The sequence below is a fragment of the Scleropages formosus genome, chromosome 5 (assembly GCF_900964775.1).
Source record: "Scleropages formosus chromosome 5, fSclFor1.1, whole genome shotgun sequence".
NCBI classification, from domain to species: Eukaryota; Metazoa; Chordata; class Actinopteri; order Osteoglossiformes; family Osteoglossidae; genus Scleropages; species Scleropages formosus.
This window is the reverse complement of record NC_041810.1, coordinates 28411552-28423641: the sequence shown is the minus strand read 5'-3', so window position 1 is coordinate 28423641 and position 12090 is coordinate 28411552. Positions and strand designations below refer to the sequence as shown.

General features: G+C 50.5%; 2 protein-coding genes across 7 annotated transcripts in view; both read right to left on the bottom strand.

The window, feature by feature from the left end:
- Positions 1 to 1329: 1329 nt before the first annotated feature.
- LOC108942255 (uncharacterized) lies at positions 1330 to 3210 on the bottom strand. Of its 2 annotated transcripts, none has more exons than XM_029252477.1 (3): positions 3127 to 3210; positions 2323 to 2383; positions 1330 to 2104 (listed from the first exon to the last, which is right to left on the bottom strand). In XM_029252477.1, the coding sequence occupies exons 1-3, from the start codon at positions 3154 to 3156 to the stop codon at positions 1506 to 1508; spliced, it is 690 nt and encodes a 229-aa protein (XP_029108310.1). In that variant the 5' UTR covers positions 3157 to 3210; the 3' UTR covers positions 1330 to 1505. The 2 variants fall into 2 exon arrangements, with proteins under 2 accessions (XP_029108310.1, XP_029108311.1); XM_029252478.1 differs by lacking the exon at positions 3127 to 3210 and adding an exon at positions 2775 to 3093.
- A 269-nt stretch (positions 3211 to 3479) lies between these two features.
- LOC108942296 (unconventional myosin-IXa-like) overlaps positions 3480 to 12090 on the bottom strand; it is a 76733-nt gene continuing 68122 nt past the window's right edge. For 3 of the 5 annotated variants that reach the window (XM_018765520.2, XM_018765519.2, XM_018765523.2), the window contains 15 exons: positions 11925 to 12041; positions 11595 to 11786; positions 11319 to 11366; positions 10914 to 11025; positions 10737 to 10798; positions 10347 to 10539; positions 10136 to 10264; positions 9319 to 9424; positions 9103 to 9234; positions 8554 to 8677; positions 8170 to 8223; positions 7368 to 7385; positions 6861 to 7063; positions 6608 to 6744; positions 3480 to 6479 (listed from right to left, as the gene is read on the bottom strand). In XM_018765520.2, coding sequence (XP_018621036.2) covers positions 6055 to 6479; positions 6608 to 6744; positions 6861 to 7063; positions 7368 to 7385; positions 8170 to 8223; positions 8554 to 8677; positions 9103 to 9234; positions 9319 to 9424; positions 10136 to 10264; positions 10347 to 10539; positions 10737 to 10798; positions 10914 to 11025; positions 11319 to 11366; positions 11595 to 11786; positions 11925 to 12041 — 2052 coding nt within the window. In that variant the 3' untranslated portion in view covers positions 3480 to 6054. The remainder of the gene's footprint in view (positions 6480 to 6607; positions 6745 to 6860; positions 7064 to 7367; positions 7386 to 8169; positions 8224 to 8553; positions 8678 to 9102; positions 9235 to 9318; positions 9425 to 10135; positions 10265 to 10346; positions 10540 to 10736; positions 10799 to 10913; positions 11026 to 11318; positions 11367 to 11594; positions 11787 to 11924; positions 12042 to 12090) is intronic. The other 2 variants (XM_018765521.2, XM_018765522.2) reach the window with 2 other exon arrangements.

Sequence of the window (12090 nt, the reverse complement as noted above, 5' to 3'; positions counted from 1 at the left end):
TCGAAAACAACAGAGTGTGCGTACCACGGTGTTATACGCCATTCTTTTCATACTACCGATAAACTGCTCAGAAGGCCAAGCTGCGATCCACACCATTGTTCTGGTTCCGACTCACCACCGTGTGCAAGAGTCACAAACACACATGAGCTTTTTGACTCTTAACCACCTGGGAAAAAACACGTGAGCCCTGATGGTGACCGGTCCGCGAACACGCCAGCGCACACGCGTCACCCTAAGCCTGAGAAGCGGACCGCATCGGACTTGCGAGTACCGAGTCCCGTGGTCTCCACATCGAAAAAGACCGGACCCCCTTGGACCTCAGCGGGGCTCCTCGCACCAGTGGTCATTTCCGTGAGTTTCACCTGTCACGTGAGACGTGTCTCCTCTCAACACAACCCAGCAGTTGAACAAACGGGCTCGTTTAGCGGAGAGGAAACGCGTTCAAGAAAAGGGAAAAATTGTTTTAGAAGAGATGCAAACGAGCTCCGCAGTCAAAGGTGAACCAGGCTTACCTGATATTCTGAAGTCATGATTCATGAAGAGCATCTAGTAAAGCCCTCCAGGCTGGGCATTAGACATTTGGCGCTGAACCCAGATGCCTTAATGAGAGATTCCGTTCACCTGCGAGTCTCTAAATACATCTCCACCCACGTGTGCGTTTCGTAAGGAGCCCTGTCGTACCTGTGGAGGTGCAGCCCAAACAGCCCCCCCCCCCCCCATTCCTTTAATCAAATGCTATGAAGTCTGCTGATATTCCTCATCTTACAGATGTGAATAAATCCATTTTTTGTGAAGAACCTTAAATGGGTGTGAAAAATACCTATTAGATTTGAATTGGACTGGATCAGTACACACCGGGTGAAATGAAAAAACACATATGTAAATATACATATACACACAGACATTTATATATGTAAATAAATGTGTGTGTGTGTGTGTGTGTATATATGTATATTTCAGCCACTCTGCATGCCAAATTGTGTCCAAACTGCATATTACATAACAGTCCACACACACACACACACACACACACAAACACAGAGGCTGAAGCTGAAGCTGCTGGTCCCGAGCAGGGTCGTGGCAAGCCGGAACCTAACCGAGCAACACAAGGCTTAGGCTTGGGTTTAGGCTTGGGCTTAGGCTGGAGGGGGAGGGGACACACCCAGGATGGGACGCCAGTCCATCACAAGGCACCCCAGGTAGGACTTGAACCCCAGGCCGACCAGAGAGCAGGACCCAGCCAAACCCGCTGTGCCGCTGTGCCCCCCATAACAGTCCAATGAAATGTAAAATTACAGAACATATTTAATCTTGGCATGATTACATATATTAGGGGAGGAACATTTGTCCCATATTATACACTTTATTTTTTTTCAGTATAAAACAGGGTTGTGCACTTCGAATGGATTCATAAACTATCATCCGTACACATGAACACAAATTCCAAGACTCCCTTTTCTCAAAGGCAAGAAGGCATCATTTGAAAACTGGCACTTTTGCCGTTACTAAAGCTGGAAAAAGAAACGGTGGCGTGGTCCGAGGTACGGCAGAGCAAAGAAGGGGTCATCGAGCTGCGCCATGGTGAATATGTGCCTACGGATGATGCTGGGCGCCGGGTTCCAGTGATGGAAGAGCTCCTGCAGGGCCTTGACATCCTCCAGGGCGTTGTGGGCCCTGTATGACTTCTTGAGGAAGTGCTCCACCAGGTACTCCTGGGAGTACTTCCTGATCCCGGTGGGCCCCAGCAGCTCCTTGCTGAGCAGGAAGGTGTCCAGGAAGCCGGAGAGCACGTGCTCCATCTCGCTCTGGAGGCAGAACTCCCTGAGCGCGCGTGCCAGGACGGGGGCGTCGAAGCGGAACGCGTTGTGCGCCACCAGCACGGGGCGGCTGAAGGAGCGCACGAAGTCGACGAAGGTGATCAGCGCCCGCTGGCGGGAGACCGTCTCGACGCGCCGACCGTGGAGAAGCAGCGCGTCGTCCTGCACGGTAAAGCCCGTCACCCTGGAGGCTTGCGGCGACATCCTGCGCCGCGGAAGCATGTGCACGTTGAAGGATGCGTCACCGCAGACCGCGGACATCTGGACGATGTCACACGTCGGGACATCTGTGCAGGAAACGGGGTTCACTTTGTGCTCCGGAGAGCTGTTCTGCTGCCTTATTATTATTAACCAGCTCTTTCTTTATTTTTTTTTTCCAAGGAGTCTCATAACTGTCACATGTTTATATCGACAGCAACCACAACAGGTGTAGTTAAGGAAAAGTGCTGTGATGAGTGAATGTGATGCTCGTGACTGAGAGGGATGCTGAACGCCGGTACTGTACCCAAGCCTGTGGTCTCCAGGTCAAAGAACACCAGACTGTGTCCGCTGTCATCACCGTGGTGCTTTTCGGGGTGAAACGAAGGTACGCTTAACATGACGGTTACACCGTACAAACCCCCCTTCCAACAAGTAAGCTAGTTTATTGTGGAAATGACTTAATATTTTAAATCATTTTCATTTAACTTAAAACACCCTGAATGAATACTCTATACTCAGCATTGCTTTAGAGAAAAAGTCTCTGCTAAATGAATAAATGCAAATGAAGTTGAGTCTAAAAGCACATAAGGAAAATGTTACTTTGGATTGAATCACTACATTTGAACTACTTTTTCTTAGGCTGTAAAAATGACAAATTTTCAGTGATGTAAAATAGATCACAAAAGACACACCACCAAATTAATGCATTTTAGAGCTTAAGACCAAAGTCATGAGGGAGGCTGTAGAACTGCTTACCCGAGAGGACTGCATTTCGGAGGAGAAAGCGTCAAATGTGAGAAGCTGTGCGTGGCCAGATCAGTCTCCTCTCCGCGGTGGGTGTGTGTGTGTGTGTGTGCCTGCCAAACTCTAAGAAACGGGGTGGGCACTGCTGGCATCCTGAGTTTCGTTTCTGACAGTCACTTAGTATGAAGTTTCAGGTTGATGGCGTGACACAGAAATGCAGTATCATGACGGTAGCTGGAAGGAGCGTGGCGTGTACGGACGTGACCGTCCCCGTTGCGGCTGACGGTACGGCAGACGGCAACACGTAAGCTGAGCATTTAAAAACACGGAAAACGAAAAAGTAGACAAACCTGCTGAACGGTACCTGAAATGAAAGCGAAAGCGCAGTGTCCATCTCTCCTGCTCTGAGTCACCCTCAACACACCCAGGAAAGCTGCGGGAATCCCGAAAAGGTCCTGAATAATGGCCTTTGAATGGGGACAAAAGCCACCGCAGTGTTTGGGACAGTTTGGGCACATTGGGATCGACAGTCCACACACACACACACACACACACACACACACACACACACACACACACACACACACACACACACACACACACACACACAGAGAGAGAGAGAGAAGACCACACAGCAACAGCAGCACCGTTCTGTTCGGTCAATTCAACCACACAGGAAATGACAGCAGCCTCCAAATGCCAAACAGAGCACTCAGATTGTGTTCCAGACTTTGTTTTTAATAAGCAGATTATTTGTTCATAAACTTGTTTGTACAGCCATAGACATACACATTTTTAATATTTTTCTTCATTTTCTTAAGAAACATTACACAAATTGCACTTTATACATACGACCGTGTCCAAAACAGCACGCGCACCGAAACGCGGAGCTCAGGGTGGCTCCCCTTGCCCCATCGAACAGGTGCTGTGACCGATTAAAACAATGAAAGATATATTTTATATATAGCACAGTACACAGGATAATATATCCTTTTACAACATACAATTTCAAAATGTACACTCCTAAGCATAAATTATTTTTTTTTTTTAAAAAAAAAAAAAAGAAAAAGGAAAAGAGCGGAGACTGCTGTTCCAGTGATAAGTACATTCACTTCTGCGCGGTGTGCTGGGGGTGCAGACGAGCCTTTGGGAGCCATTGGCAACCACAGATAAACGAGTAGGAGTCTGACCAGCCTCGGTCCCCCAAGCCAGCAGGGGGGCAGCGGTCATCTCGTCACCGAAGTGAGGAATCGGCAACGGTTAAGCGCTATGACAGGCTTGATGGACAAAACAGCGAAACGCCGGGCGCAGCCAGGGCCGGGTTACGGTCAGCAGTAACAAAGACCTCAAACAAAACCCCGGATCGCCACCTTCGGGATACACCGAGGAGGAGAGCAAACGCAAGCTTCCGACACTGTTGCGAGACAGGCGACGCAAGACGCAGAAACACAGCCAGACTAGTGCTCTGATCTCCGGTCACCTTTAAGCCAGGCTAGCGTTATGTAGGTATGACGGTGAAGCAGAAAGGACGGGTGCAAGAGCAGTTCACGGGAGTTATTGCGTCAGAGGTCCGAAAGCGTGTGTTCCGGCTGCGTCCCCCAGCTGACCGTCCCCAAGAGAAACGCGCATCCGTTGGGCCCTGTTCAGCTGCCAGTGGCCCCCTGGCTGAGCGTCAGGCTGTTCGCACCGAAATATCGCACGGGTCACAGTATCCCGTCAGGCACGTGGGCCTGACGGCTAAGAGGATGGCGATACCTCAGGGAAGTGTGCACAGACGCTGTCGGTCCGCTCAGGCACCGCTGCGGACTGCTTCACTCTTCAACGAAGTCGGAAACCGGGACGCAAAGGCTCACGCTCCCCTGGTTGCTATAGTGGTTCGCAGCAGCGCTGTAGGAACTTCGGTTGGAAGACTAGTTTTAGGGGAAATTCAAACTCAGACAACAAGTGCCTTTCTCTTCAGGCTTCCCTCTGTCTGGATTTCCCCAGCAGCCCGTTCAGACCCTGTCTCATTGGCTCAGCTGCCTGCTCGGAGCAGGGCAGAACAGAAGAAGGAAAGACAAAAAAAAAAATATACAGGGCGGGGGAGGGAGACATCGCGTTCATCTGCTCTGGTTACCTTGGGGTCACTGCAGTATCACCGCGGGGTCAGAGCCCCGGTCCAGAGTAACTTCTCAATTAGCTTCAGATCCACACCCTGCGTGCCATCTCAGTCATCGGAACCACTGACATGTGACTCCGACACAGAGCAGCAGAGGCCCGAGGACAGGTACCTGTGGTACCCCAAGGATAGACCAACACCTGGTGCAAAGCTTTCGCTCACTGTGCTCTCTCAGGACACAGCTGGACAGCCAGAAAGAACCACGGGCAGAACAAAGTCTGTTTGTTGGCTTTGTTTTCGGGGTCCAGCCTGGAGTCTGTTACACCAGGACACACAGGCAGGGCGGTGAACCACAGTAAGTACAAGGAGTTATCACATTAACAACCATTTAAAACAAATTCGATTTTAAAAAAAAAAAAATTCAAGTCCCTGTATGATTATTACAACACTGAAGTGTCAGGAGAAAGCAAGGGATTCTGGGAAACCCTTAGCCAGGAAAGGGGGACAAAATTTGTAAACCGTGCGAATGTCGTCACATTTAACTGCACCGTGGAATCGAATGGCCGAGTGCCACGTAGTGGAGGTCATCAGTGACAGAGGACAAATGACAATATGAAGGCCACACCTGGGACGTGGGTCCTGCTACGACGGTCATATTTTCATTAAGAAAAGCACAAAAAGCAGCACGAAAACTCAGAACAAAGTGGTTTAAAGTGGCTTTCTCAAAACACACGAGCCTTGACCCCCTCCCACTGGCTTCTCGCTCCAAAATCACGTATAAATAATGAGCCTTAAATACCGTTTCAGAGTGCACGATATATTTATACACACTGATTTATGTCACATTATTAAAATCGGATCTGACGGCCTTGTTCTGATCTGTAAACCTGAGCGCAACCGACCTTCGGCCGCAGTCCTTGGCGTTCTCTCCCGTCTCGTCTACTTCATCAGCTCCACCACACAGGCTTTTGCAGAACCCAAAAAACATTCTCCTTCCCCACCTGACTCTACGGAGCCGGACCCCCTCTGCTCGGGTGTGGATCATGCCCCTTCCGCACAATGATGCCCTCCTGCGCCGTAATGGACGATGGCGGTCAGGTAGGGGATCCAAAGGGGGTGGACGGAATATGGACGCTGTGAAAGCAATAAGGGCCCCCGTCCCCTTCTGGCTTCGAGGACACACAGGGCTACGCCTCACACCATAAACTCATTGCTGCTGTATAGCATCAGCGGCTGTGCCGAGCCAAAGTCAGGCTCCCCCCTGCGACCACTGGACTCGGGGGGATCGCACCACCGCGGGGGAGATTTCAGCCTCTGCTTCCCCTTCTCTGGGCTCAAGGGGGCGTAGCTGGGGAACTGCTGCCTCTCTTCCGCCTCTCGTTCTGGCGCCACAGCACTGGCCGCCTCGCTGGTCACTCCAGCTCGGATAAGGTGCGAGGGTGGTGCGGAATGCGGCGGGGAACTGGAGCGGAAGCGGAAGCGGTATGTGGCGGGTTGGTGGTGGGAGGAGGCAGAGGAGGTAGAGGAGTCCACGGAGTCCAAGGAGTCCGCTTGCTTCCTCAGAGGTCTCCTCGGTTTGCCATCGGACCTCTTGGGACGAGTAGCTACCGGCGGTCTCCCTAGGAAGGGCAAGCACAGAGGACGAAGTGGGTGTGGCGGGTGACGGATCTTGCCACGAATACGCCCTCCCCCCCAGGTACGCCACACAGAAGAGTCACCCAAGGACAAGCCCACACAGACAACTCACCTGGAATATTAGCTCCCTCGGAGTCCACGTGAAGGTTTTCGAAGCTGTCTGCCGTGCCGATGGAGGCTTCCGACTCCAGGGTCTCGTCATCAGATGCCCGCAGCTCCAGACTAAGTATCTCAAAGGTCAGTTCCTCCCTGAGGTTGGAGAACGCCCAGCAGAGTCATGTCTGCCCTTGTCAGAATCGCATCCCCAGTTCGTACCCATTCGCAGTCCACCCTTATAGCCAGAGCTCCGCCCTTTTCCTACTCACTTCTCCCTCTGCAGGTTCTCGATCTGCTCTGCCAGGACCCTCTCCTCCTGCTGCAGGGCCGCCTGCTGCTGCTCCGACAGGTCAGACCCCACAACCCCCTCGTCACCGGCACTCTCCTCTGGCACCTCCCCCCTGGAGGCTGACCGTGGGCTCATTGGGGGGGAGGGAGTGTGGGAGGCGGCTCTCCGTAGACGACCTTTGCCCTGGCGCACACACAGAGGAGAGACACGTAAGTTCCGGCGTATGGTCCGGTCATACATTTCCGTGAAAACACGTTTGGGCCAGTTACCAACATTTTCCCTGCTACTGGTTACACTGGGGCTACACTGGGAACTCAAACACTCTACGTGTCAGGTACGAAGGCAGTTCACACACGTGTTCAGACCATCGAGGTCAGCGTGTGCAGCTGCCATCAGTATCAGTGTGCAATGTGCTGACTGAAGGACACCAAGCTGTCATGCAATCTCTTCGACCCACGCAGAGGCACAGCCGAGAAGCACTTTTTACCTTTTTAGATGGGTTTGGCTGCATGTCAAAAGGCACAGAGAGCAAAGAAAAAGAAAAGCGGTTAACAGAGTTGCTGCGACGTTGCCTCATCGCATGACGGGACGGACAGCGGTGGGTGACACAGACGACGGATGGACACGCGTGATCCGCCCACAGACTGTGGGTCTGGAGGACACCCGGTACAGAACTGTGATGGTGCCTTATGGCATCCTTCAGGTGGGAATCTCTACGCTGATGAGCGAGACGTCTTCGCTCGGTGGGCCAAGACTAGCCTCACATCACAGCCAATACAAACTGAAGGACACTGAACTTCACGGTGGGTCAAAGACAGCCTCTCCATATCAACATTCGCTACGGTCATACAAACAGGACATTAAAAGACTGCACACTGTGTGCACACAAACATCAACTACAACCGAAGGAAGTTATTTCAACTCGGAACTACAAATTGATCAGCAAGCGGAAATATAAAACTAGCTACCAGGTAGTTGTGCTGTGTTAAATCATTCCTCAGTTAAACATTATAATGCCTCCTCTTAGAGGATGTGTACCTTTACGAGGAAGGAGCTTCACGAAAAATTAAAGACCATAACTAGCACCGCCAGTAGGTCACGGAAGGCCAACCAACCCAGGCCTGAAGGAGGTGTTGGAACACAGGCACTCACGATACATGGATGGAGAAAACAGAGCAGCTCACCATCGGGGTGAGGCTGTGATGGGGTAGGACATTGTGAGCGACAGTGGCACAAAAAGAGATGGGCAGGGCTATGGTTGGGCAACAGGGAACATGAGGAGTACCTACCGGGAGGGTGCCACGAGATATGCTCATAAATCTAACAGCGATTAGTACAGGCTTCTGGATTAGGGGAAGAATGGGGGTTGGGGGTTAGAGAGGAGAGAACCAGGTTAGTCTTGAGGTGGGACTGCTGGAATTGAATATGTGCATGAAAAGCATGAAGAGGCCTTATCATCAGGCTCAGCGTGGTCCATCATAAACCAGCCTCTACAGAGATCAGCGAAGGACAAAGTTTGTGAGATGGAGAGGAAGTGCAGGATCTCGACAGTAAGACATCATCGTGGTCTATGATCTCAACAGATACGGCTCGGGGAGGAGCATTTGGCGTTTTGGAGCTTATAGACCACCCTTCAACCACTATGACTTCCACTGGCCTTACGGAACACTTACCATAGACCTCCGAATGAAGGTGAGACGACTTCTGGCCTTGTTTTCAGCATATTCCAGGCTGGTGATGTCCTTCAGTCGGGCCTTGTACTTATTCATCTGCTCACCGATGATTAGCTCAACACACCTAAAGCAGCAACAGGAGACCATTGCTGGTACCGACCTCAAGCCAAAGGAATTCCAGTACTAGTACAGACCTAAAGAAAAGGGGCAACCGGTACCGGCAACGGACTCGAGCCGAGAGAAGACCTATACTGGTAACAACCTCGAGCCATGGGAGAACCGGTACTGGTAACAAACCTCGAGCTAAGGGAGATCAGTACTGATACAGACCTTAAGCTAAGGGGAGACCAGTACTCTACAGACCTTGAACCATGACAAGGCAACTCCAGTACTGATACAGACCATAAGCTAAGGGAAGACTGGTACCGGTGTACACTTTCAGCTAAGGTGAGACGTATAGGTTCCCAGTAAACAAAGTCAATTCGGCAGCACAGAAACAGTGGCGTTTACAGTAAACCCAGTGAAACGTGGTAAACCCCCGAGTCTTACGCAGTAGTCTTGCTGATGTCCTGCACACTCTGCAGTGGGTCGATTGAGTCAGGGCAGCGCAGGATGCAGGGGGCAAAGACAATTGCCAGTGCATTAGCCGACATCCGGTTGGTCTCTTCCTGCAAAGCAATCCTGCAACAACATAGAGAGGGAGAGTAACGGTCTGTGCCATCCCTACCCTACCTCCCACCTCATTATACCAAACTTGGTCCTTACCTGACCAGATGGAAGATAAGGCGCTCCAGTGTACTCAGGTGGGTTCTGCTGAGCTGGTCGATCACGGAGTACACACCTCGAATAACCTCCCTCTTGTCCTGGAGGCCTGGAGAACGAAGAAACAGGGCCATGTCTCTGTTACTAACATCACGGAGAGAGTGGTAGTAGAAGGACAAGACTAATTCAGGACTAGTTTTGGTGGAGTTTCGTCCCGGAGAGGTTCTTTGCAGGTGCGCTACCAGTTTTCTTGGCTGTCGTAGGAATAACCGAGCAGCCTTAAGCCAATAAAGATTTGAGAGTTTATTTTTAAATGGTACTTTAAAATACTCACATCTCTTTTCTGAAATCTGTCTGTCTGTGACATTAATAACATCACCTGTATATACACACCAGCTCAACAGATGGCAGTAAAGAGCACCCAAACGGAAAAGGAGTGCGGAAGGATCTTAATTCAATTCACTCCCATAGTGTTCACAGTTTGAGTCCAATGTTCCTGAATACTGGCAATACATAATACGAGGACAAAAAGTACATTTATAGTATGAATCAGTCAACAATAAGTAAGAATTTCTATTTTTACGTTTGTATTTTCTGTAGATCAATTTTTTTTTTTTTTTTTTTTTTTTTTTTTAAATCAGGGCTGTGCAGCAGCTTTTTACAGAGCTAAAATTATGTATAAATTGAGGAATGTTTGTACTATTAAGCATTTATTAATTGCGACCGGAGTTACGAACAAACGTTAGACAGACAGACTTCCGGCGCCATTTCAGAGTTCGTAAGCTGTCGGAATCTTATTGAGCGGACAGAAGAAACTCACCCATGGCACGGAGGAATTCTTCGTAGAGTTCAAAGGTCAAGAGTGGATTTGGCAAATCACGCAGCCACTGCTTGAAGACGCTAGCAATTACGTGGATGTTGTAGTCATCCAGGTTCATGCTGTCCACATCTGCGAAACAGAGCCGCAGGTGAGAGTGGGCATCCAGCACCCATGTCCGAGTGGAGGAAAACAACGAACCCGCCCAGCGTACCCGTGTCCAGCCCCTGTTTTAGCTCTTTGATCTTGTTGGTGGACCCAGATTTCCTGTAGATGCCTTCAGTGTACAGGCCGTGCATCTCAATGTAGCTGATCAGCTTCTCCACAACCTGGGGGACGGGCCTGTCGTCGCTGGTCAGACGGGACAGCTCCACGCCAAACTGTCTGGAGGTCAGCTCAGGGTCGTACTGCTCCACACACACACACACACACACACACACACACACACACACACACACACACACACACACACAGTGTCTCAGTCCAAAGTGGTTAAAACCCAAACACGAATTAATCTACCCGTCTTACTTCTCAAATGTTCAAATTGCGACGATGAATAAAATACAGCTTTCTCCGCTGTGTGCACTGATGCACGACTCCTTACCTTCTTACTGCATTTGGTGGTGGTCTTGAGGCAACACTTCCTGTGGCAAGCATAGCGACACACTGCAACGGGAAAAGGACGGGGTGAAGCCACTCTCAAGACTTCTCAGGATCACGGAGTGCGGAACGGATAAACGAGCCACACGTGAGGCCTAGATGAACCGAAGGCTGAACTCACGCTTGCACACACAAGCTCTGTCCATGATCCAGATGATCGAGGAGCAGTACTCGCAGTAGGTGGGGATGTTGTACTGCGTAGATTTGAAGATGTGGCCATTGTGCTCCTCCACCTGTAGGGGGCGACACAGCTGCTCTGTGATTCTGAATTCCATGGCCGGTTAATATTATGCTGCACATACTGTATGTCATCAACGCCCCCAAAATAAACTGAATTATTGATTCAAATTCCTTAAAAGATATTTTATTTCTGTCAGTTCGTTCACAGCCCACACATCCGAGACAAAAGAGTATACTTCACGGGACTTGAGCAGGAAACCTTTCGCTCGAAGTCTCCATGGCAACACCTGCAATCATAAAGCAGTTTCACATGACAAACAGCACTGTCCCCTGGTGGCACACTCACAATGTCGGATTCCTTTTTCCGCCTCTTCTTGCGCTCTGGTTTTGGCACCTGGAAAGGATTTGAAAATACTGGATCAACACCACATCTTTCCCGCATGATCCCACCCATGACCCCAAAACTCCACTGCAAAGGGTGGAGCCACAGTGACTCTAGAAAGGACCATACAAACAGTGGGAGGACCCACATGGACAGTAGGAAGGGCCAAGAGGGCAGTGCGAGGGGCCATGCAGACTATGGGGTACACGGACAACAGCGAGGGCCCAAGGTGGGACACACCTTGCCAGTTGTGGTCTCCAGGGGCTTGCATTCAGTCATGAACTCATCCAGGAAGACCTTGAAGGTGTTGACCCAGACCCTGACAGGCGACTCCCCCCAGTCTCGCTGCTCCTGTCGCATGCTCTTCTCCAGAATATGCTCGAACAGCGCGTGCAGGTCCTTGTAGCGGATGACGCTCTTCCCGTCATCCATCTGCGAGCAGAACAACAGATGGAACTCAGAACACAACACTGCTCCATTTCTTCAGGTGCTTACAGAGCTTTCAGCCACAGTGACTCCACAGTCAACTCAACGCCATACACTTCCGCCCATTTCTGTTCATACACTCACCGCCAAAGCTGCTGAATACGAGTTGAAAATGTTGAGGCGGAACTCCTTGAGCGACTTCTTAAAGACTACGTCCACCAAGGTGTCTTTCTTGCTGTCCTCGCTCTCCAGGTCACTGATCTAAGAGAATAACAACGAGCCGCTGAGACAAGGCGATCCTCCGAAGAAG